At 49.0% G+C, this 26223-nt stretch overlaps 1 protein-coding gene across 4 annotated transcripts in view; it reads right to left on the bottom strand.

The window, feature by feature from the left end:
- Positions 1–18444, bottom strand: part of IGSF3 (immunoglobulin superfamily member 3) — a 97122-nt gene extending 78678 nt beyond the window's left edge. For 3 of the 4 annotated variants that reach the window (XM_046003812.1, XM_046003827.1, XM_046003837.1), the window contains exons 1-2: positions 18308–18444; positions 16966–17638 (exon numbers count right to left, since the gene is read on the bottom strand). In XM_046003812.1, coding sequence (XP_045859768.1) covers positions 16966–17008 — 43 coding nt within the window. In that variant the 5' untranslated portion in view covers positions 17009–17638; positions 18308–18444. Of the gene's footprint in view, positions 1–16965; positions 17639–18058; positions 18080–18307 lie in introns of those variants that run through there. The other variant, XM_046003821.1, reaches the window with a different exon arrangement.
- Positions 18445–26223: the final 7779 nt, after the last annotated feature.

Genomic DNA, 26223 nt, shown 5'->3' with positions numbered 1-26223 from the left:
TACTAACCCCCATGAGTGGCTCCTATTGTTTTACAGATGAGGAAATAAATGGGAGCTTAGAAGAGTTAAGTAGCTTGCCCCAAATCCTACTGCTGGCTCAGTAGCAAACGCTTATTGAATGTTGGCTGGGTGGACAGATGGAAGGATGACTGAAAGGACAGATGGACAAGGGAAAGGCCAGGCTGACAGATGGCTTCAGTGTCATCCTCCTCCTTGGACGACACTTGGACCTTCGAGGCCTGTCAGAGGAAGCAGGGAGAGCAAAGGGGAAAGCAAGAGTGGCTGCCCAGGAACAGAATGGCACCAACAAATATTTAAGACACCTCTGTGTCTTTGGAAGACGAGGAAAAATTATTAAAAAAAAAAGAGAGATGGCTCCTTCATGCCTTTAAGTTTTCAAATTCAGGAGGACCTGGAAACTTCTAGGGGGTAGGGTCCAAGGGGTCCATGGCGGCTCTCCCACCCCAACCCCACCCCTGCCTCAAGGGCTTTCCTCTGGGTATTTGTGGGCTCAAAGTTTTCAGTGAGATGAGAAACAGGACACCCCAGAGATCACACCCAGAGCAGGAGAGGCGCCTCACAAAAGCCCTTCCCTTGCAACTAACTCTGCTTTGTTTAAAGCGAGATCAGATTGGGCATCTGCACTTTTACTCGATGCCTGATGAAAACCAGATCCCAGATGCCTCCCAGCACTGCCTCCCAGCCCCTGCCCTGAGGAAAATAATGTGAGTCAGCCAGGCCCAGTGTGTTCCAGGCTGCAACAAAGACTGGCCTCATCCAGGGGCCTCACTCCACGCTCCTGAGCCTTGAAGAAAAGACACACTTTCCCTCTTTGGAGAACAGGAAAGAGTAAAAAGCACCTTGTGCTGAGTCTAAGTTGGAGGTCCAGACCTCCAACTTCTCCCTGAAGCTCCAAGTCCAGTTCCACTGATGAACTGAGACACTCAAGCTGGTCGCCAGTGGATACCAGCCACTTGACATTTCTGGAACCTGTGGAGAGAGCAGCCGTCTCCCCACCACAGCTCCTGAGCAGGGAGCCCATACTGTGGGAAGCTAAACAGCCTTGGGGGACAGGAGCAAGGAGTGGACTCGCCCTCGGAGAACACCAAGAGCCCCAGAGGGAGAAGGAGGGGCAGCCCACTCAGCTCAGACCTCTGAGCAAACCATGGCAGGAGGAGGTGTTAAAGTGTAACCTGAAGGGGCGCCTGGATGGCTGGGACAGACATCTGCCTTAGGCTCAGGTCATGATCTCAGGGTCCCGCTCAGCGGGGAGCCTGCCACTCCCTCTCCCTCTGCCCCTCCTCCTGCTTGTGCTTTCACACTCTCTCTCCATCAAATAAATAAAATCTTTAAAAAAAAAAAATGTAACGTGTAGACCCCATAGCAGCTGGATCCTACACAAAGAGCAGTTAGCAATGCCATCGCATTACAACAGCAGATCTAGCTTCCATGACACTCTCCCAGCCAAAGGCAGAGCGAGCTAAGTCTGATGCTGGGAGGAGACCCTGCTCTCCTTGTGGTCCCTGCCCCTCAGTACCAAGCATGTTCTGGCCGGGTAGGAGGGCGGGCGGGCGGGCTGGGGAAGGGAAGAAATGCAGGAATACCAGCTCTTAGCTGCCTTCCTTCGCCAGGAGATGACACCTGTTACTTCCTTACCATCTCACTGACCCCACAACACTGCGAACCTGGAGGAGTGTGTGCAGATCTGTGTGTCCCTGCCACATCATCCTAAACCCCGGTCTTTCATTCCCAAGGCCTGACCCATATTTTGAGAAGAATTCAAGGTCCCAGTGCTTAGATCTTCCACCATCACCTCAAAACCCCAGCGACAGAGACCAGACAGCATCATCCTAAACTCGATCCCCTCTTTCAAATTTCCATTTTACGTCATTTCCCAAGCCATCACACTCAGACACTTAGAGGCAGCTTCTAGACTTCCCCTTTTTTGCCACATTCAATCAAGCCTTCTCTCAGCAGTTATTTTATTCCTTTCCAATTTTCCTCTGCTATCTTCCTCCCCTGCCTACTGCTTTCACCTCGCATCTCACCACCTGGAACTAAATTATTCCACTTGGCTTTTCCCGTCTCCCCTTCTGACCGGCCTGGTACATGGCTGCCTCCCCATAACCCTCAAGGTCCCCTTTCCCAGCTTCTTCCCTGCTCCCAACCCTTTCCACTGCATGGGTCAAGGGTCACCTTCTGAGACTGCAGCTGGCCATGCTCTAGAATCTGACTATGGCATTAGTCAGGACATAATCTCAACTGTTCTCCAACAGCGCCACGTCCACTCCCGTCCCTGCAGGCCTGCTCACGCCATCCACTGCCCGGAATGCCCTTCTGTCTTCCCACACAAATCCTAATCCCACCTCAGGATCCAGTCCAAACACAATTGCCTCGCTCCAGCTTTGCCCACCCATAGACTTAGCTCCCTCCTTTCTGGCTTACCCGAGGGCTCAGCACTGGCTCTGAAGAGAGTGCCTTCTGGTGATCAGCTGAATTGTACTGTTTCATATGAGTAAATCCTACTTCCTGCTCCTCTGAAGGAGTGTCTAATATAGGTGGCCTTCGACTACAAGTAACAGAAAACAACTCAACTGGCTGAAACAGTGAAGACAAGAAGTACGGAGCTCGACTTGCTCAGTGTTCAGTGGCTCTGGATCCTCTCCCTCTGATGGCTCAACAGCTTTACTTTCCTCATGGTGACATGATGGCTGCCTCATCTCCAAGACTCTAGTGGAAGGAGCAGTCCTTCTTCTATGTTTCTATGAGAAGACATTTTTCCCAGAATCACCACAGCGGACTTCTCCTCATATCTCACTGGCCACGAACGACTCTGTCACTCACTCATGTCTACACTACCGGCCTCCATAACTGTCTTAGATTGGTCAGCTTTTACTCTGGAGCCAGAGGCGGGGTCACTTTTCCTTGAGTGGTACCGGAAGAGAGACATGACTTTCGAACCAAATGAGGGCTCTGCCCTCAAGAAAAGAACAGCTGTTGTGGAGGTAACCAAGGGTCTGCCATAGGCTGAGACCAACATCACACATTTGTGTTTTCTGAACTCGCCACCCCCATCCTGTGCTGGCACATGAGACGCTCAATAGCGAGCTGTGCTGTTGAGCCAAACTAGAAATTACCCTGTGGGTGTGAGAAAATAGTGAGCATTACAATGGAGTGACACAATTGGACATTTGTGCAGAGAAACCGGAAAGAGGGCCAATAAATCCAAACAGATGCAAAAAAAAGTACTCAGCAGAGGAGGTTTGGGAAGCTCTGGTCCCAGCCCTAGGCTGGGCCCAACTCCCAGTTCCCTGGATAGGGAGTAGGCCACAGGCCAGAGCCCTGGGCTTCTCCCAGCAGGGCCCAGCTGGGCCTTCTCCTCAGTTCAACTCTTGCCTCCAATGGGCCCGTGATCTACGAGACCAGCCCACAACCTGGCAGGCACAAAGGAAGCTCACAATGAGGGCTATCAGTGCCTAGCGAGTCACCGAGCACTTCGTGGGCACACACGCATCTGTTGACTATGAGAACGCGTGAGGTCTGGGCTGGAAAAGCAACTGTTCCCTTTCCTCTGGACTAAAGAGACGGCCCCTTCGGTTGCCCCGATGAGGCTCTCATCCCTCATTCCTCTTGAGCCACCCTGCTCAGATCTTTGTCTTCATCTCAGCTTTCCAGTACTTTCTCCCGGAGTCTCTGGGCTACAGATAGCACTCCGGGCCCCAGATACACATACCTCCACCTGAGGCTGGGAAATGTGCCAAGAACTGCACAGAAAACACACGCACCACAAGGCTGTGAAGTCCCACTGGTGCACCATCTCTACCTGACGTCACAGGGCCGCGAGTTTTGGCTCCTGGAAATTTCAGAGCTCCTTCTCCAGGACCATAGCGGTCATCTCCTTAGCTAACGAGAACTGTGTTAAACGCAGCGTACTCTAAGAGCTCAGAGGATTAGAATACGTATTCAAATTTCAATACATATTGACTGAAGAGCTATTACGTTGAACCGTATGGCACTGCTGATACTCAACTGTTGCTGACCTACAAATGGGGCAATGTTGCACAACTCAGTCTAGTACCTCCTCCGTGCCAGGCAACAGGCTAGGAAGGGCTTGGGACACCATGGCCGACGACACCCACATAGTCCCTGTGCTCATGGGGCTTACAGTCTAATGCATTAGACCGTGCATTACAAAGTAACAGACTGTCTAGCTTCGCTCCTGTAATTAACAATATGCGTGCTTATTTGTGGACTGCTTGACTTCTTTGCTAGCCTATAAAGCTACACAAGGATGGCAATAGTTGTCTTTTCCGTATAACACACTGCCAAGCACGTGGCAGAAAACATCAGATATTTGCTCAACTTACTGACTCATGTTAAGATAGGTAAGTGCAGGTGCTGCAGCAGCATGGCGGGGAGGGTAAGATCAAGGACTTGACTAACTTAGAGGAGTTCTGATATTGCTAATAGGGTTGAATTAGGTCTTCGCGAAACAGGTCTTTATACCACACAGAGTCTACCGGCAGCGAACATACACAGGGTTTCATAGGGACTACTTAAAATACTTAAGAGAACAAACTGTTTTCATGCACAATCCAGTTTTTCAGAAACTCCATTTACATAAACAATTGGTACGCTAATTGCAAATCATTCTTATTTCTCTCCTGAAGCAGGATCCCCAAGGATCTTTTATTAGGCGCTCTATGAGCCTCGTTTGATAGAGCCTCCTTTGAGTTACGGTATTTACTTAAAAGTAATAACAGTGAAGTTCTTGGAAAATATTTGGTAATTCAAACATTTTTCTAATTTTAAACTAATCCTCATTGGTCTCCATTTTTAGGGATTTTACCATCATATGGAGAGAGAGTACCAAAGTCTGCACGTGCAGGAATATTTGCCAAATTTCTTTGCAGGAGGACACTTCTGACAACAAGAACTCGAGCTAACCACATCAAGAAATGACAATTTGAAGAGTGATCATAAGGGGCGCCTGGGTGGCTCAGTGGGTTAAGCCTCTGCCTTTGACTCAGGTCATGATCTTGGGGTCCTGGGATAGAGCCCCACATCGGGTTCTCTGTTCAGCAGAGAGCCTGCTTCCCCCTCTCTCTCTGCCTGCCTCTCTGCCTACTTGTGATCTCTCGGTCAATTAAATAAAATTAAAAAAAAAAAAAAGTGCTAAACCAGGCACTCACGTTGAAGAGTGACCGTAATCCAATTTAGTCTAATCAATGACGCACACACAAAGTCACATTCCATTTCTAAGCAAAGCACATGAAAACTGTAGAGCCTTAACCCCTGATCTTTCTGATTGCCCTGCTATAACATAATGACAAATGTCGGTGAACAGCACAGACCAACAGGCCTCTTGTCTATCTTGCAGCCTCTCTGAGAGAGCCAGCCCCAGACACAACCCACAGACATTGGTGAGCTTGGCTGGTATCTTCATGCATGTTTGGCCTCTCCTCCTCTGCACCGGCTCTGAGATTTACTGACACACTGGTCACATTCATGGAGCATCTCGAATGCTCTTGCCATGGCAAAGGATCAGCAGGCCCTCTCCCCAGGCCGAAAGCCAACAAAGATCTGTTGCCAGCAAGGAGGACGCCGGACTCTCCGAAGGATGCCAGAGTCCCCTTCCCGCCTCCTCTGCAGAACCTCGCAAATCTCAAATCTCGTGGATGCAGGCGGGATGATCGGGGTTGGAGGAGATTATGCTCTGAATGTCTTAAGAGATTAAGTACTTAAAATCCTCCACATGACTTCAGTCATCCCCGTTACAGATGACAGAGTAAAAGCCTACTTGATTAAAGCTGAAGGCCTATACATTTGCAAAAGGGAAAATAGGCAGAAGGAAACAAGAGTCAGATTACTGATGGGCACAGCACCAGCTCTGGGACACCGGGGGCTGCTGAATAAATTATGACAAGGAGGCACATGCAGTAATCACAGACTCACCATAAATACCGCAGCCCTCAAGGCTCTCGTATTTACTTACTTTCCCCCAAAGCATAGATTGAATCTGGCCTTGTCCTCAAAGGAGGCCTGGCTCTCCCCAAATTCCAAATATGGAAAATTACAGCTCTTCTGTGGTGATGGGTGGGGGGGTAAAAGTGGAAAGGCAAATGTTTGTATTACGTCATGTTTTCATTTTAAAACAAGGACTGCGCACACCAGACTCCCTCTCTCTTCTGTGAGGGGTGGTCTCCAGTCCCTCCACTCTCCCCCATTCCAGGCCTATGGCAGTCCCTTCGACCTCCAGAACACCTGCCCTTTAAGAGAAAAGGATTACACATGAGATCCCTAAGGATTCTCTCCAAAAACATTCAAGCCCAGAGGCACATGAGTTCTTAATCTACTTTCTCTCTTCCAGAAGTTCACCAGTGGGTGGAGGGCTGCTCAGAAGGGTTGGAATCATACGTGTGAGAACGGAGTTACACATGCTGTTCCTCCAGCCAGTAAGGTAGCGGGACCCCCAGCAGGGAGCCACAGCCCATTCTGACACAGGGAAAGAAAAAGGGCTGGGCAGGGCACTCAGATGCGAGCTTGCTTGTTGGTAATGGAAGACTAGAAGACAGATGGCAACACTGTCCAGCATGCTTCCTTGGATACTAAAACATCAGAAGACCTTAAGACACTATTCAGCAAATCATCTCTAAACAGCATCCTAAAGGGTGGTCTAGATTCAGGAGAAGCCTAGAATGATTCCACGTGTCATCTCTGATAATCTAACTGACGTGTCCATGTGGGAAGCAGAATCCCCAAAAGACCAGCCAACTCCCAGCCAACACAAAACCAGCATGGAACAAAACCGATGAGGCACACCAGGAAGGCCTTGGAAAAGCGCTGCCTACGGGGAGGAGGAGGGCTCCAGGCAGACGCTCTGGGGAGCGGCAGACGCTCTGGGGAGCAGCAGCCACCAGCTTTGGGGCTGGGGTGACTCCCACCCAGCATGGTTTCCAGCCTGCCTGGAACCTGCGACTTGGGGGACTGGTGGGGAAAGGGAAAGCAATGATCGATGAACGCTTAGGGGTAGCAGCCCTGGGTCAGAGGATGGCATCTGGCAAGGTGCAGGCCTGGAAGAGCCTGGACCACCCTGAGTGGACACAACAGTTTCTGGAACCCAGGCCCACCACTGGAGGGGGCCCTGATCTGTCCCCACAGCCTCCCCCGACAAGGCTCCCCAAGGGGAGGAAAGTAGGAAAGTAGGGAGGAGGAGTATAAGACAGGAGACACATCAAGTTTACCACCATCACAGTCCCCACATGAAGGGTCCTCGGGAGAAACCCTGGTGTGGAAGCCGCCTCCGGTGTGATGGGATGTATGTGATTGCTCTATTTTTCTTTTGTTCTGGCTTCCTAGAACTTCAGAGCTGAGGACGAAATTCCCAATTCCCAGAGACAGACAATATCCGCAGCAGTAAGTAAGGACATTCCACGTATCCAGGACTTGGGATATTTGTGTATTTTCAAAAGAAAGAATTTGCACTCGCGGGGCCACCTACCCCAGTCGCCCCCAATCAGTGGCATTCATGTCTTACTCCTTCAGAGGCCATTGTCAGGGCCAATGGGGTATATGTAATTCACAGCTGCTAAAGCAGAGTTGAAAACAAACCAGGAGGAAAAGACATTCAGTAACAGTAAGAGAAAAGACATACCTCAGGGACAGAAAAGAGTTCCCCCACGTCAGAGTGTTATTAATTAATTTTTCTATTTATTAAGATTAAAAATACAGATCCAGTGACTTCTTAAAATGTTTCTCATGATTTTACCTTTCAATTCTTAGTTATGGGAGGTAACCGAACAAGGAGTTGCTTGGAGCCCACATTCAAATATGTGCTGGACGAAGAGACCAAAAGTCTTCTTAGGAAAGTCATGTAAGTGGTTTCTAGCAGAAGAGCAGTCTCAGGTTGGGGAGGAGCAGGTCAAACCCCGATGCTGAAGAAGCATTGACTACGATACATGAATCCAACCAGCACCCTTCCAAAATGGGGCCTATTTTAAAAATCTGGTCTAAAGGTGACCGATCCAAGAAACCTGCATTTGCTTCCAGGGATTTAAAGAAAGTCACACCAGTGAACCTGAGAAGTAACCCAACACTTTGAAATGATAATCTTTTTTTACAGAAATAGCTGCTTCCCCAGGGGTAGAGAAAAAAAAAGTGCTCTTTTGGGTCTTAAACGTCTGGTAGCCAGTAACCTCAGCAGTTACTCTAGTCCAGTTCATTTTAAATGAAGAATCATTGGGGAATTGAAAATGCAGGAAAACTTCCCTCATTTTCCCCCAGTCTACGAAAAAATATGAAACTTGACTAAATTAGATCCCAAACCCAATATTTATGGTTATTCTCTTAACAAGTTTTAAATATGCTTCATTTGAATTCAACATAATTTCAAAATTATAACTAAAACAGTCAACAAAATATGTGTGTACCTAATTTGTTAAATGTATGTGTTTGGGGAGAAAATACTCAGAACAAACAAGTCAATTCTTTTCATTAAGTACATTAAAATTTAAGGGTAGTGTTTATATTATGACTCTTGATACGGCAAGACAAAATTATTCCATGATATAGCTTTTGAATGAGGCTCACTACTCCCCAATGATTTCACAAATTACAGTTCCAACTAGCTATAAAATAACCAAATCAGTTCTGATATGGCCATAAAATTAAGCCTGAAAAAATAGTGAGGTAAATTACCCCTTTAAAATCAAGTTGTTGAACAATATGTTCTGTATGATTCTATTTCTGTCAAAAAAAAATCTATATTGGTTTGAATATATGCATAGAAATTATAAAAAAAAGATCTGGAAGAATATTTATGACACTGTAAAGAATATATATCAGACTCAGTAAGGGACATAGGGCAGAGAGGGGAACTTTCACATTTTACCCTCCAACTGCACTGTCTAGATTTTTTATTCACAACTATATTCCCCTGTTACCTCTGTCAACAACTTAAAATCCAAAAAACAAAGCAAATGATAGAAGCTACCTTCTGAAATTGAAACCAATCTCTCATGATCTTATTTTTATACAATATTATACCCTAAAGCACTTTATTTGTTATTGTAAATTATGAGTTAATTCCAATCAAGTCTTCAGTAAATTTAAGATTGATGGGATCGTTACATCTAAGAGGTTGTAAAACTTCTCTAGAAATCTTTTAAAAAAAAAAAAAAGAGGAGAAGGTTGTCCCTGAACAGGACAAGTGTGGACTGACCTACAGCAATGGCTGGTTTTTCAGCTCCATACCGAAAGTCCTTCCTAGCAAAGTCAGTCAAGGTCACCAATGCAATCAAGGAATGGGGCAAACACCATCTAGGTTATCCAACGGCCCTGAGGCTCTCGAAGTAACACGTGGGGTAGGAAACCTGGCTGCCTCAGACATTTCAAAACACCCAACCACGACTCCACTTCCCCTACGCTGCAGATACAGGGCTAAGGTACCCAACAGATAAAATCATGTGCATCCTTTGGTCACGGGCAATACAGAGTGTCAGATTAATTTTGCTTTAGAGCTGAATAATATCACTAGAGCAACAGCGAGCAATCATATTGGTTACCACATAGGAGAAACAGATTAATTACTACTTAATGCTGAGAGACAGAAGATTTCAAATGGATGGGGCGCCTGAGGGAAGGGAAGTTAATAAAAGGGGTCTGTGAGAAGGAGGTCAACAGCCTGCCTCATGACACATCTCTGTCGCCAGCACGCCACAGGCCGGGATCCAGTGCCCTGAGGGCAGAGACGGTGTTCTCAGAAGTCACCATGAGAAAGGAGGCATGTAGTGCCCTCCAAAGAATGGGAAAACGGGTGCTACAGACAAAAACAGTATTAAACACACAAAAATAAGGCCAAGTTTAGGCAATCCTGAACATGCTCCCAGACTTCAAAGAATCAGATTTGGGGAAAGAACACACAACTGGTATCAGATTCTCCCCCCATCCCCTGCCCCGTTTTAATAAAGGGAAGTCCTGGGGACCTGAAAGTCAAGGGGAAGAGGCCACGCATTTCTTAGAGTTCACAATTTTGTTAAAATGTCTTTGCCCTGACGATGTTCTGATGGATTCACAAAAGCTCTTTCCTTGGTACAGAAACAGGTCCCCTTCACTTCCACTCTAGACCCTCACCTCCAGGAATGCCTCCTACCCTCCCCGGCTACTTCTCCAGAGGTCCTCCAGGACACCCACTTACAGCTCTCTGGTATTTTCCTTCCATCTCAGGTCCAAATACCCAGACGTCATGCCAACTGACTGACTGCTCCTTCCGGCCCCAGCCACTGACACTCAGACTTCTCCAGTCCTTGGGAAACCTTCTCAAAGCAGCCGCAATGTGCCCATGGTGGCCTCCAGCCCCGCAATTCTGCCAGGTCCTCCCTGTCCTATTACTTAAGAAATGCCTAACATTCCAGCTCTTCCACAAAGCCTTTCCAGACTGACCACTCGCAAGCTACTCCAGACTCATCCCTCTCCTAGACAGAAGTTCCCTCCCTACTCCTGCTGAGCTGAAAACAAGAACAAACTTGCCCACCCCCTCCTTCCCCAAAAGACGCCTGTCCTCGGAGAGCACATAGTGTCATTGTCTTCCTGTCCATTTGCACAGGGATTTACTGCTTGCTTTACTGCTGGCCTTAGAGGATCATCGCCTAGAAGACAGGGACGTTGGGCAAACCAGGGTCATTCCCCTGGAAGAGGATATGTGGGGGGAGTATAATTAAAGGGTTAATAGAGGATTAGGCAGAAACTTCACTTCAACTCTCATTATCACAAAGCCTGTTATAAAGGTTTTTCAAATACATCTGATCACTTTCCAGCCTGAGTAGAGTTAATATAATTTAATCTTTGATTTAGGATCTTGCAGTGCCCTGAGGCTCATCACTCTCTTCTGCTACTATAATGATAGATGCGGAAGATGTAGAGACTGGACGGATGGTGGCCTGGAAGTTAATTTCTGGAATAAATCCTTGCTACCACATCTTGTGATTTTTTGCCTTTTGGAAAGCAGAGTTCAAAAATAAAAAACAAAATCTCCCTTAATTGAAGGTTCCAGTTAAGGGAGGTTCATTGCCACGGTCTTTGTTAAGTGCCCACCACTGTGGCCCACAATTAGTCACTTAATAAAGCGTTCTTGATGAGGGAATTTGGCAACATGTGATTTTCTACAAATGCAAGCTTGATTTTGACGCAACCACTCATTTCTTTGAAAATCAGGGGGCATTCACACACAGGTGTCCTAAATTTCCTTAAATTAAAAACCAGCCCTTCACGAGGAGTTAGCTGTGCTCACTTTCAAGCAGCAAAGAAACAGGTGTCCAATCATGGCAAATGAAGAGCTCCCGAGGGAACCTAAAAATATTAATCAAGGAGCCATAATGGAGGATGCACGAGGCCAGGGACCAGGGGAGGCCAGCAACGGCGCCACTTCATTCAGTTTCCAGGCCAGGGCTCAGCGGAAGTGGTCCGCCTGGGCTCCTGGAGACTCAGCCTAAGCCCAACTCCCAAACTCATTACAGTCAAAGGCGGTTCTGTGTGTCCTCATCATCCCAGGTGAACTGGACCCTAAAACTACGGCCAGTCACTTGTCCAGACCCTACAGGGCCACCCTACCACCATTACGACTGCTGTCTCCTCTGCGCCCTGAAGATTCTACTGGGAACAGAATGCTCCCCACGTGGAAACCCTGCCCGTTTTGGAAAGCTAATGAAGTCCTCTCACACGGCGTCCTCCCGGCAACCACCGCCTACACTGAACTTCACTTTGCACTTCACAGGGGTCCTTGAACAGAAGTCAGGAGCTATGTGAACCTGAACGGGAAAGAAAAATATGCCTTTATTTTCAACTAACCTCTTTGTGAATGTGGACCGTTTGATTATGGATGCAGGCAGCCGTCATGACGATGTCTCTAGGACTTGTGACTCTGTCACAACAAAAATCACACATGCTTTCATATCACATCACGGTTGACACTGATACCTCAACATACCGTTTTCGTGCCTCACTATGCCATAATTACAGTAATTGTTGGACCTGCTGCTAGAGGCTCGTTGTTTAATGCGTTACTAAAGAAGCGTATTGCTATAATCATAAATTGGTTTAATGTTTTGATGACTATATTTCAATATAATTGATTTCCTTTGTTAGCCGGTGTGTTTTTATTTGCACATTTCAAAATGTTCTCCAGAGAAAGGGTCCAGAGGTTTCACCATACTGCCCCAAGGATCCAGGGCCCAAGAAAGGTTTAAATGTCACCGTTTGTCGACATTTTAAAAGCACAAGTTCTAGAGCCCAACTTGGATTCAAATCTAGACTCTGCCCATCTCTAGCGCTTGTCCTTTGAGCAAAATGACCTGGGCTCCCTGAGCCTTGATTTTCCTTGTCCTGGGCAAGGAAGAATACTGAAACCATTTAGTCGTCAAAAAATTAACTGAACACCTACTTACTTTGTGCCAGGCATAAGGCTGAGTTCTGGGGCTACGGCAGAGAACATGATAGGGAGGGTCCTCCGTATGGAAGGGCTTTGCTCCGCCAAGTGTCTAGCAGTGACTGGCACACGAGCGGACTAAAAACACTACAGTCGCTACTGTTAAAACCACAGCACTGCCTGCATGATGGTATGTGGATCTATGTTGCTTCCCATTGCAACAACTGTTGGCTCATCTGGCTCGCGCCCTCCCAGTAAGGCTTCTCAGAGGCCAGGGGCTGGGCCACACACTCACAGAGGGGCAGCTGGCAAGATGGAAGAACACAGGCTTTGGACAGAAGATCTTGGCTTCAAAACCCTGTGCTGTCACTCACTAGCTCTGTCGCTCAGCCAGCAAGCCACTGCTGACCCTCCACGTCTGTTCTTTCCTCAGAACCCTCAGTTTTTAGCTGGACAGTCAGAATTAAGGATGCCATTTCTCAGCCTCCCTTGCATCCGAGTACAGTCATGCACTCAAGTTCTAGCCAATGGGGGTATAAGCAGAAGAGGGGAGGGCAACCTTCCAGAAATGTCCTTAAATTATGAAGTCTTGCCCTTCGCCAATCCTTTACCCCCTTCAGGATGGCTGGGGCTAGCACAGCCGTCTCAGATCATGTCATGACCTTGGGAATGGAGGCATGGAGGGAACGAGGGACAAGACAGAAAAGGGCCTGGATCCCTGCCACTGTGGGACACCATATCGAGTTAGTACAGTAGTCTTCCTGAGGCAGGTTCCTTAACCTCCCTTGACCTCAGGAGCTCCATCTACACACGGGTGATGCTGGGAGACCTCTATCCAGTGAGTGTATGTGGAAGACTTCATGAGACGGGGCTCGCTTCACAGCCAAGGCCAGAGCTGGGAGAGGTGGTATCATTACTGTTCTTCCCTTACTGCAATGCGAAGTGCAGGGCATGGGGGCATCTTAACACGGCCAGGTGGGCATAGTGATGACTCAGTAATTCGCAGAGTTGAAAGGCCTCCTAGCCGGTCTAGTCCTCCTGATAATTCCCTTCTCAGGCACCCCGGTCAAATGGTCCCCAGGAAAGGGACAATGTACCACCCCTGCAACAACTGCTAGGGACGGTGTTTGTTCACCCATAAATTACGATCTTCAGAACTCATCCCCTGACCACCCCCAAGCTGCTTCGCTTGTCTCTTCTGCCTTTGATCATGAGTCCTGCCTCCGAGCTCACTCTCATCAGAACATCAAAGTTCCCTTCAATCTCTTTTGGAAGAACCCTCTGGCCTCTTCCCTAACTAAAGGCGTGGTAAGGGATCACTGCCTCAGTCCCATCCTATTCAAGCAAGCAGCCTCTCAAACTCTACACATGAAATTTGCCGCCGCTGGAGGAGAAGACGAATGGTCATGAGCCAGCTACAGGTTCTCCTGGGCTGATCCACAGATGTCCCAAATCTCTTCTTTCCAGGCTCACACTTTTAAAGTTATTTCATTTTGTTTGCAACATCAGCACTGGCCTAGGAGGCATAACTCTTCATGGCTATGCAAAACCGAAATTTGCTTTATGGGCCTGAAACTTACAATCATCTTTCTTGATTGTCCCCTTCCTGTTCCTGCAGACACAAATCCTAGTCTGTCTCTCCCACATGGCTGTCATTTTGCCACGTCCCTGTCACTCATACAGGCTGCTGCCTGGCACAGCCCCAGCCCCCTCTCCCTCTCTCCTCATTCCCTCCTTTTTCACACACACGCCACAGTCATGCCACGGGCACACCAGTCCCTGCTCGCTCGCGCGCTCTCTCTCTTCTTCTGCCCCTCTGGCTCCGCCCATTCTCAGCAGTGGAGACTTCACTAACCCTCGTGGCTCAACCAGGCCTGGGCTTCAGGTGGCTCTGGAATTGGCACAAGGGTGGCTGTGGCAGCCAGTGGCTCCCAAACTGGGTGGGGCAGCCAGCGCTGCAAGAGGAAGAGACAAGACATAGCGGTCCCTGTGGCTTCCGGTAGGACAGACCCAAGGGCAGGAGTCAGCCCCCAGACAGGCCGAAAAGGAGGAACCTGATCCAAATCCCCGATGCTGGTAAAGGAAGGGAGCACAAAGCGTGGGTCCACAGGTGCGGAGGGAGTTGCTGGCATGTGGGAAATGGACCCCAGATCCGCCCTCAGGGACTGTCACGGGGCTTTCTGATTCAAACTGCTGTTTCTGGAGGCTGATAGCACCTGTACCCGCACCATGGTGCAAAGTACTTAGCCTCATCCTACATTGTACAAACAAAATCTGATTCTGGGTGTGCGACCCACATGAGCACAAAACCTTGGGATTCTTTGCTCTTTGAAATTCACATTACACATTAATTTACATTACACAGCAAGAATGCTGACGCATGAATCAGCCCATGCCAGACTTCAGGCAGGAAATAAGACCCCCAACCTGGGTTTTGTTCCCTCCCCAGACACCTCCAGTTCTCCAAGGTTGGGGGGGGTAGCAAGAGCCCCTTCCCCCCCTGCTGACAGTCACCCAGTGATGGGAGAAGTTGAGCCTTCAGCAGCGGGATGTAAAGCACCAGGCACACCCACACTTCTAAACCTTCCCACCCTCACCCAGGGCTGGTCCTCTGGTCAGCGGCCAGTGCTCCCCTTCACCGCCACCTTGAGGCTCCTTTCCTCCCCGGCACCTGTTTCTAAGGGGGCGAGGGGGGAGGCAAGAGAAGAGTGTCAGGGCCCGAGGACCAGTCCACAGAGTGGCCCAGAGGGCGAGCAGCAGAGGAACCTGCAGGAGGCCTCCCATTTCTAGAGCAGCCAGAACAAACAAAAGGCACAAATGTCCCATTTCCTTGTTTTGCCATTGGTGGCTCGTTCTCCTGCCCTGGGCCCCACCCTTCCACCCAGCCCTCTATCCCGCCTTAGCCATCCCACCCTCCTCCAACTCCCCAGGGCCTTCCTTGTTTGTCCTCTTGAATCCCCATGAATCACTAATTACTGATTTAAACTCGCACATGAAGTCAATGACAAATGCAGTATGAACAAATATCAATGGGATATTCCGGACTGGTGCAGAGAGAGCTATCTGCTTTCTTAACTGTGTCTGAGTGTGTGCCGAGGCGGGCAGGGCTGGCGCTAATGAACTCACACACTGCTTCTTTCACTTGGAACTACCTGGGAGAGCAGGAAGACTGATGCCTGGCTCACCCTCCTGGAGAATCTGGTTTCATTGGTCTGGAGTTGCTGCCGGAGATCAGGACTTTTAAAAGCTTCCCCCAGGGATTACGACATGCACCCAAGTTTAAGAACCACTGACTGCACACGTTTATTATGTGTTCCAGACATTTTTCAAAGCAGTCAAGGTATTCAGGACACCTTATAGCCTTTCACTGCCAAGATAGTCCTTGGAGGTATCATCCCATTTTACTGAGGTTTATATGGCCATCACGATGAGGCTCAGATTCAAATCAGGCTCTCAAATTCCAAAACCTGTTCTTTCCACCTAATTGTGAACTCCTACAAGCATACAAACAACGCATCAGAGCAATCTCCACTGCCAGCAGGTCATGGATAAACTCCGTAAATGCCAAATATCTAGATTCGGAAATGCAGATACCATAGGCAGCCAGGGTGACCTCTTCACACAGGGGACAGAACCACACAGAGAGGTCAGAAGGTGGGCTCCTGTGGGAGGTCTGAGGAGATGGACAGAGAGGATGCATCAGATCCTGGCTAGGAAGTTTATCCTAGACCCAAGATGTGTCCTCAGATATTACACACAAGCCAATGTTTGATGGTATAGAAAGTATGGGCAAGGTGGGGGGAGCTCTGCAATGGGAAGGGGATCCCTAGGGCAGGTATCAAGGGTTTACCTCTTGGGGCCACAGCTCCTCATCCTGCTCTAAGCATTCTGGCCTTCTGTAGGGGCACCAAAACCATTCCTAACACATTCCCTCGCAAGCAGTTTCCCCTCCTCCAGTCTCTCTTCTCTCAGAACTACGCTCTGACTTTCCTTGGTGAGGGGACATAAGACTTGTATCCTCAAACACTTTCAGGCTCCAGGCCACTCAGTCAGGCCAATGAATCCCTTCGCCACCCTATCCCATCCATGACTACTCCCCACCCCCCAAAAAAGGCAAAACAAAACAAAAAATGCAGCATCGTTACCACCAAACTAACTTTCCCCACAGTAAGAATAACGCTGCCACTTCGAATCTGGAATTAATGTGGACCAGCACAGCGGGTAAGACACTGAAGTTTATAAGGCACACGGAGCCCCTAAACCACTGACATGCAGATGGGGGGATCTCACGGCAAGACAAGGCTGGGGACAGACACTTCAAGGACAGGAGATGTTCCTTCTTAAAGACAGCAAACAATATCTCACCGTTCCTCCCAGGTCAGAATAGGGCCTCTTGGTACCCTATTCCAACCTGTGATACATATCTGCTGTGTGCCGGTGTCCCCCCAAGCCAAGTGTTGATGGGAAAGAACCACAAGGAATTACAGGAACCAACATCACGTTAAACTTTCACATCGATCGCACTGATAAGTAGAGCCACTTACCCAGCACAGCCAGACAACTCAGCACTGGGAAAAAGCACTTCATGTCGGCAGCAGAGAAGAGACACAACACAGGACGCTCCCTCTTCTCTCGCACTTAATCTCTCATTTCTGGCAATCCACTTATAGTTCCAGAAGACAGTTTTGGAAACAGAACGTAACTCAAAAAATGAAAACAGGTTAAAGAGAAGAGATCAGCAAGATGGGGGGGAGGGGGGCGACCAGTGGCTTGTGTTGAACTCCCCTATGTTAAAAGAAGGGTCCAGAACAATTCTGAAGGCCCTCTAGGCTTCTGCCACATCGTGTGCCTTGCGGTTTCCACTGGAATTGTAGATTGCAGTGAATTAATCCTCAAGGAAAAGGGAAAAAAGAGTCTGAGAAAATCCTTTCATCCACTGATTATACAGAAATGTCCTTGGCTTCCCAGTGAAGGTGTCTGTAAGCTCCCTCATTCGGATTCCCCAAAGGAAACAGGGCAGGTTTTGTCAAAACCTCTGACAGCTAAATCGCCCCGGAATGGCACCGACTGTCTGGGTTTCTTCATCAAAAAGTCCGTCTCCATCCATGTCGGTAGGTCAGGGAGCTGCCACCTGCCCCACACCTACCCAGAACACACGAAGCAAGTTGGTGTTCAGCGGTCCCGAGGCGAAGCCGGTCCCACAATGCCAGCCGATTTCTAAAACAAACACAACAGAGATGTATCAAAGGCGAACACCAGCGCCGCAAAACCGAGAGGCGCTGAGCGCTGGGCTGCTCTGGACGCCTGGGTCCCGTTCCCGGATCAGGACAGTCAACCCGGGCGTTCTGACCTTGGGCAAGTCGCTACACTGGCCCCCGCCTCAGTTTCCCTGCCCATAGCAGGGCAACTGCGGGAAGCCCGATTGTTCCAGCAATACTTTGCCCACACGCCTCACTCCAGGGAATTCCCTTCGCCTCCTGCCGAGCCCGGCGCCGCGGGGAGCCCCACCCTTCGCGGGGGCACAGCGGGAGGGGGCTCAGACGTGGGGCCGCCACTCCCGGTGCCACCTCCGGCCCCCGCCCTAAACGTGGGAGCTCCGCGCGCGCCGCGTCCCAGGTGGCCCCGCTATTGTTTTACCTTCCCGGGTGTTTATTTTCGCTGATTGGAAAGAAAAGAGACAGAGGGAGAAGGGAGCGGGGGCTGCTCTTTCCGGGGCCGGGGCGCGCTCGTCGCGCGCCCGACCCGCCAGGGGAGGGTCTCAGGCCCGACCCCCGAGCGGAGCCGGCCCCGCGCCCGCCGCCGCCCTCCCCGCCCCCTGCCTCGGGTTCCCGTCTGCCCGCGCCGCCGCCCCTCCGCGCGCCGCCCGCGCTCCCACCGGATACTGACCTCGCCCCCGGCCCTCTCCCTCCGTGCGTCGGTCGGGCGGCCGGCAGTCTGGGCGCACGCCTCCGGGGACGCACCGCCTTCTCCCTCTCCCCCCGCAGCCGCACCGGCAGCCGCGCTCCGGCCCCTCCCTAGTCCCCGCCCCTCCAGCCCGGCCCGCCGCACCCGGTGGAGCAGCGCGCGGGGCGAGGGGGGGGGTGGCCTGGGCGAGAGGCCCCGCCCCCGGCCCGCCCCTTCCCCGCCCCCGGAGAAGAGCGGCCTGGCCCAGGGACCCGGTGGGGGGCGGGGCGGGGGACGCGGGGGACGCTGCTCTCTGGGGCGCACCTGCCCAGGACAAGAGTCGCCCCAGGGCCTGGGCACAAGGAGCGTGTGGGCCGACAGCCCTGAAAGTTAAGTAGGGCGTCACACGCAGGCTACCGCGCCGTGGGCAAAAAGCACAAGGCCCTTCCCAAAGGCCTGCAAAAGACCCAGGAGCCTTGATGAGGGCGGCAAGGGAGCAGTGTCCTCTCTCCCAGAAATAAAAACAAAGCCCTTAGCAGGAGACTTGAATCCGTTCATGTAGTGGAACCCCATATTGTGCTTCATTCTAGGGCAGAACTTCCTAGAAGTTGTGGCCGAATTGGACTCTGGACCCAACCTGGTTCTAACCCTGGTTCTTCCACGTCCTTGCTGCCGACCTTGGAGTTACTTCACCTCTCTGGACCTTAGTTTCCCCATCTGTTGTATGGGGAAATAGCCCGCCCCTACTATATAGGGTTATGGGAAATGTCCAGGGCACACTCGTAAAGCACTTCAGGATGGAGCCTGCCCCATCTTAAGCACTTGGTAAATGTAAGATATAATTATTTTATGAGGAACAGCCCTATCCAAACAAGTGCATTTTCATCCATTCAATACTTAATGAATACACATGCCTTCTGGGTAGGAATGGTCAAAAGGTAACCAAGATAGAGGAAGACAGTCCTGCTCTCCTGGGGTTTGCAGTCTAGTGGGGAGACTATAAAAGGAGTAAGGCAAGAAAAGAACAAAGGGTTGAGGAAGCACATTCTAAGACTCGAACCCTGTGTGGTGGGGTTGGGACATGAAGAGGAGGGCTTTGGTCAAATCGGGTCAGGTGCCAGGAAGGCTTCCTGGAGGAAATGAAAACCAGGCAGAGTCCAAAAGAGCAGAAGGAGGCTCCAGAGGAAGGAGAGGAAGAAGCGAAAGAGTAACTGAGTCAGGACCCTGAATCAGTATCCTCTAAGACCTAGAGGGAGGAGAGAGCAGTCCAGTTAAGGACCCGCAATCTCTGCTGGGCACAAATTAGGCTGTAAGAAAGTGGCAAGAAATGGCAGAGAAGAAATCTGGTGTCAGAACCTAGAGGGCTTTGTATGGTGTTTTAAGGGGTTTGGACTTTAGGGACCCCTGGGTGGCTCAGTTGGGTGGCATGATCCTGGGGTACTGGGGTTGAGTCCCGTTTCGGGCTCCTTGCTCAGCAGGAAGCCTGCTGCTCTCTCTGCTTGCTGCTCCCCCTGCTTGTGCTCACTCTCTCTCTCTAACAAATAAATAAAGTCTTTCAAAAAAGAGGGGGGTGGACTTTAGCCCAGGGCAATGGTGAAACCCCTGAAGGTTCTGAGCAAGGCAGTACTATTCCCAGATGTACATTTTAGAAAGACCACTCTGGCCTGGATGTGGAAGATGAGAGGGGAGTGGAGTTCTAGTAGGTGTTGCTGAAAATCCAGACAAGAGGTTCTGGTGACCAGGACCACAGAAGTAGCAACAGGGAGGGAGAGACACGAGCAGGTCCCCTGGATGTTAGGAAGTAAACTCCACGGAATGCCATGTTGAAGGTGAGGAATGGGGCAGAAAAACCAGCTCCGCCTCAAAAACTGAGATCAAGATACATAGGATAAGATTGGATGTATTGAGTTTGAGAGGCCCAAGAGTCATAGAAGTGAAGATGTCTGAAAAGCAGTTGGGGGACGGGATGTGGAGTTCAGAACTCAGAAAGGGACTGTGGGTTTGTAAGATGTTTTTCGCTCTATTGTACAGTGTGGTAATGAAAGGATTTCGTGAAGGAGTATACTGATAATTAACGTATTAAAAAAGATATTAGTTACCCACTCCCCCAGTGCGCAAGGCAATGAAGAACAAGCCGTGGGGAATAAAAACAAAACAAAACAAAACTAAGGGGTCTCACTTGCCCTCACCCCTCTTCTTTGCAGGCAGGATCTATACTTTAATTATCTTTTATCTCAAACATCTCTCTCTCTTTTTTTCTTTAAAGATTTTAGTTATTTATTTGACAGAGAGATAGAGAGCTCAAGTAGACAGAGCAGCCAGGCAGAGGGAGAGGGAGAAACAGGCTCTCCACTGAGCAGGGAGCCTGACACGGGGCTCGAGCCCAGGACCCTGATCATGACCTGAGCCAAAGGCAGACGCTTAACAACTGAGCCACCCAGGCGCCCCTATCCCAAACATTTCTTGGCATTGTGATCTGCGTACAGGAAGCGCATTATAAGTACTTCAACTGAATTGAACTGAATTGGATATTTATCACATATACCGAGTGTTATATGGAAAATCTCTTCTTGTGCATTAAATATTACCTCTTTCCCCCAAGACAACACGGAATCTGACATCTCTCACTCCTCTTTATCTGCTAGACTTTTTCATTTATTTATTGAGCATATATTGTGTGCCAAGAAAATTCTCCACTCTCGTTCGTGGCACTTATCTTAGTGGAAAACAGAAACAATGAAATGAGTAAATATGTAACATAACATGACATGTGTTCTTAGGAAAAGTGGGAGAAGGGGATCGTGTGTATGTGTGTGGGATGGAGAGGAGTATTCTGTTCTATGTGGGTGACCGGGTAAGACGACATCTCATTAGAAGGACTGAGTGAGCCTTGGAGATTTCTGGAAGAAGAGCATTCCAAGCTTAGGAAACAGCAGGTGCAAAGTCCCTTAACATGCTCAGAAACTATAAGGCATGTTGGTGTGCCTGAAGGGACATGAGAGCAGAGGAGGAGGTGAAATGTGATCAGAGAGGTCACAGAGGAAGTCCTATAGGACCTCATGGGCTAGCGGGCAATTTGTGTCCCTCCGGCCGCAGGGGAAGGAGGTATGAGTGGAGGAGGGACACTGAAAAGGGGGCCCTTGTAGTTGTGCAAGTGAGAAAAGACCTTGGCTAGGCCTGGGATGAAAATGATACAGGTTGTGAGTTATGGGTGGAGTCTAAAAGCATTTTGAGACTATGTTCAATGGTATGTTCTGGAGAACTGCATATGGAGGGGGAGAGAAAGAAGAGTCAAGGGATCTTCAAGAAGAGCTACCTCAGCCTGTGTCAGAGCTCTCTGACTCCCGCAAGATTGCCCAACCCCTTATCCAAGACCACACTTCCTAAGCACTCAGTCCCTAGACCTGTGCCCAGGGCCACTTCCTCCATCCTTGAACCCTATACTCAGTATCCCTTCTCATTTTTAACTTCTCCACCTACCCCACCTCCTACCATCTAGACCACTGGCATTTTTTAGATGGTTTGTCTACCCTTGACTTCCATCATCACCCCAGATATGCTACGGCTGGTTCCCAGTATAGCTTTCTAATTTGCACATGGATGGACCATCTAAGATATTCCAAGGACTGTGCTCACCGTAAGGCAGGAGAGTAGAGTAGAGGCATGCCTCCTTTTATTGAGATTCGCTCTGTTGTGTTTCTCAGCTACTTGTTTTTTATAAAATGAAGGTCTGCGGTGACCCTGGTCAGAGCAAGCCTGTTGGAGCCATTCTAACAGGAGCGCTCACTTCATGTCTCTGTGTCACTCACATTTTGTTAATTCTCACGATATTTCCAACTTTTCCATTATTATTATATTTGTGGTTATCTGTGATCAGTGATGGTGACTGGCTAAAAACTCAGATGACGGTTAGCATTTTTCAGCAATAAAGTATTTTTTAATTAAGGTGAGTACATTATTTTTTAGACATCAAGAATTGCACACTTGGGCGCCTGGGTGGCTCAGTGGGTTAAGCCACTGCCTTTGGCTCAGGTCACGATCTCAGGGTTCTGGGATCGAGTCCCACATCGGGCTCTCTGCTCAGCAGGGAGCCTGCTTCCCTCTCTCTCTCTCTGCCTGCCTCTCTGCTACTTGTGATCTCTCTCTGTCAAATAAATAAATACAATCTTTAAAAAAAAAAAAAAAGAATTGCACACTTAATAAACTAGAATAGTACAATAGACTACAATAGACATCAGGAAACCAAAAAATTCATTTGACTCACTTTTTTGGCAATATGCACTTTATTGTGGGGGTCTGGAACTTGACCCTCAATATCTCTGGGGCACACCTGTACAGTGAAAAGATTGTCTCTGCCCTCCAGACATAGAAACCATTAAATGAAGTGCCGAACAGTGGTGTGACGGTGGCCCTTTCAGGAGACCAGCTACAGACAGCGAAAGAATCGTAAGGGAAGGAGAAGCGGTCAAAGGAGAGGAGGGGACAGAAGTCCCCAGTCAGCAAATACTTCGGGTGGCAGCTTGCTTCAAAACAACTTACGCTGGAATGTCAAACCGTCTCCTGGACTGGCCTGGGCTCAGGTGACTATTCTGGACATTTTGGAAGACTCCTTAATCTTCTCCCCTGGGGGCTTAAATTCAGAAGCCCACAAAGCCAGGCTGAAGCATAGCTTTAGCAAAGAAGCTGTGGTCAGGAACAAAGATCCAGTGTTGCCTGATTTTCTTAGTTTTTCAAGAAAAGCCAGAGATCCAGATTTTCATTCAATTTCCCCTAATTTTATTCATTGGAAGATAGTGTTTAAAAATAATGTAAACACTGTGGGGGGAGAGACAAAATAAAATTGGTAGATAAGATATGGGCAAGCGGTTCTATCAGTTGGAGGTCTCCAGACCTACTGGAGCTGTAATCAAAGGCTAATATAAGGGGTGCCTGGGTGACTTAGTGGGTTGAGTGGCTGCCTTCAGCTCAGGTCATGATTCTAGGGTCCTGGGATCAAGTCCCTCATCAGGCTCCTTGCTCCGTGGGAAGCCTGCTTCTCTCTCTCTCTCTCTCTCTCTCTCTCTCTCTCTGCCTGCTGCTCTGCTTACTTGTGCTCTTTCTCTGTCAAATAAATAAGTAAAATCTTAAAAAAAAAAAAAGACTAATATAAAGCCACAAGTGACATAAAGTTATGGTTTTAAAAACTGGTGGGGGCGTGGTGGGAGAGAAAGCATTAGCCAAGTTCTCTTTTGTCAACTGAAAAAAAGCTGAGGGCAAAGCATTTAGTCTAAAGATAGCCTGACACCTTGTGCTCACAAGTGCCCGTGTTCATTGCGCTTAAGCCATGCAAAATGCCAGGTGGAAGGAGCAAAGCCTCCCCACCCCAAGAACAGCCAAGTCAGAGCTAAAAGTACCACTAAACAATCCTGATAGCAAGCTTTCTTCTTGGTGATTACCCTCCTACGCGGGTGAGGCTCCCCAGAGCTGGAGACTAGCAATAGCTTACACAGGATACCAACTGTCTTATAAAAAAAAAGTGGAGTTCACTCTTGCATCTCAAGATCAAGGTGGCAAGGGAGTAGAGTAGGCCCCTAAGGCCTCCCCACGGGTAGGTTCTCGGAACCTGGGGTGTGCCATCTGGGTGTCAGCAAAGGGTCTGGATATGCCCCCCTGGAACTCTGAAGACTGGTTTATCCCAGGGGGGACGTAAGAGTCTGTGGAGCTAACATCGTTCCTCCTCCACAAAGCCCCAGAGCTGTGCTCACTGACGGAGAATGGTGGTATTTGGAGAAGGACGCCAGGTCTGAGCCCCTGACACTTAACTCTGGTCAAGGTACTACCCCTCTCGCCTAGGTTCCTCCTTTAGACAGGGGGTAACAACAGCACCTGCCCTCCTAGGGTACTTGCAAGGATGAAATGAGCTGATATATAGAAGAACTTAGTAAGATGCCTCTAACTAGTTCTCATTACTCACTGGCTATTGTCTGGGCTGACTCTGAACTTCGCAAAGTATAAGCAGCAAGGGACTGGGAGCCCGACATTCTAGCTTTCTGTCTGGGCTCTGCTGCTCATGGTGTCTTTTGACCTCTCTGGCCCCAAGTTTCTTATTCTGTAAAGCGAGGTTGGTGAGACTAGGCAGAAGGTCCCAAAGTGGCTGGGCAGGAATGACTCCAGCAGAATGACAAATACAGATTCCCAGGTCCCGTCTGGAAGATTTAGTTTCTGAGCGTTGATGTGAGACTGCACTAGATGATTGTTGGAAAAAATTTCCCCCCACCCTCCTGGTTCTCCTCCCCCTCCTTCTCGGAACCATGCAGGTACTGGCAGCAGTGGGGGGCAGGGAGAACGCACAGAGACTCCCCACAACCTGGCTGCCACTGCCACCTCCCCTCCCCCTGCTGGGGCTCTTCCAGCTCAAAATCTTGGGATAGAGTTTTTACAGATTCATGATCCCATGTCCTGTCTCTAAGCCCAGTTCTGATTTTGATTGCTGGGTCCCTCAACTGTACAGTTTGTTGCCCACTTCAAAAGAATTAGAAGAGCTCATTTCTCTACCAATATTCCCTTCTGAAATTAGTCCTGACCACACTCAAGAGGTTCCCCATCCTTCCCAGCCCCAACCTTGAGGATTTTGTTGCTGTCCATTTTCTTAGCCAAAACCTCAGCTAATCCTGATTTGGTTGGGTTTGGGGTTTTGGGGGGTTTTTTTGGGGGGGGTTGGGGTTTTTTTTTGTTTGTGTTTTAACCCAATGGCAGCCTTAGATTCGATTCTTCCTACACTCTGCTCTGGCTCACCACCTGCGTGCGCTCTTCTTCCATGGGCCACCTCCCCTTGCTAATGAATGGAACAACCCAGAGCACGTGTGAAGGCAAAGATTTTGAGCTCAGGCTGAATGCCATGACACTGTCATGTTGGAGTCACTTCTCTGAGTTGGATTGGCTGACACCCCCCCCCCCCCATCTCTTGCTCTCTCAATGTCCCAGGGTGGCAGGGCTGAGAGCCAGGGCAGGCTGCCACTTTCAACCATGCCGTTGCCCAGGTGGAGGACACTCGAGAATTTAGCTTGGCCCCTACTGGTAAAAAACTGTGAGTTCGATCACAGAGCTTCTGTCCCTGCACAGGGAAAGGGGTGTCACCCCGGATCTGAGATTCTAAGAATCCAAACAACCACGAACTTATAGCAGAAGAGAGCCTTCTGGATGTGAGGGCACTCTTTCTGAGACATCTGTTATCCCACTCATCGCCAGGGCTGTCTAGCCTGATCTGGCTGGCGTGTTGCCTCTTTCTATAAAAGAGTGCAAAGACATTGGCAAATCTCACCCAAATATATATGAGCCCAGCTGACAGTTTCCAAAAGTTCACTTGGAAGTTAATTATTTGGAACTCAGAACATATTTCCCCATAACAGTAATATAGTAGATGATGATTTTATTTCCAGGCTGACACACAAGTCTTTTTAACCCTTAATACACTTAAAATGATACATATTTAAGAGAAAAGGCACAAGCCAACAATACAGATAAAACAATACAGAAAAAAGACATAGGGACAGGATTTTTTTTCCTTTAAAAAAAATAATATTCACACTGTTCTACACCCTGAGGTGCAAAAGAAAGCAGGCAAGCTTCCTATCCTCACGGAGTTTACTTTCTGTATTTATTTTCCTATTTATTGTTTGTCTTCCCCGTGAGAATGTAAGCTCCCTGGAGACTGGTACCTGACCGGCCTTGTTCTCTACTACATGCTCAATGCCTAGAATAGTGCCTAGCACATAGGATGTGTGCAATAACTATTTGATGCATGAATGAGTAAACAACTTCTAGCTGGGGAGACAGACAATAAACAAGGAAGCAAATAAATATGCAATCAAATATCAGATGGTGATTAAGCTCTATAAAGAACAATAAAGCCGAGAATGCTGGGATAGCAGTGGCTATTT

Source organism: Meles meles, chromosome 1 (assembly GCF_922984935.1).
Source record: "Meles meles chromosome 1, mMelMel3.1 paternal haplotype, whole genome shotgun sequence".
Classification (NCBI taxonomy): domain Eukaryota; kingdom Metazoa; phylum Chordata; class Mammalia; order Carnivora; family Mustelidae; genus Meles; species Meles meles.
The sequence above is the reverse complement of the archived record's forward strand: the minus strand, read 5'-3'. Positions and strand labels throughout refer to the sequence as shown.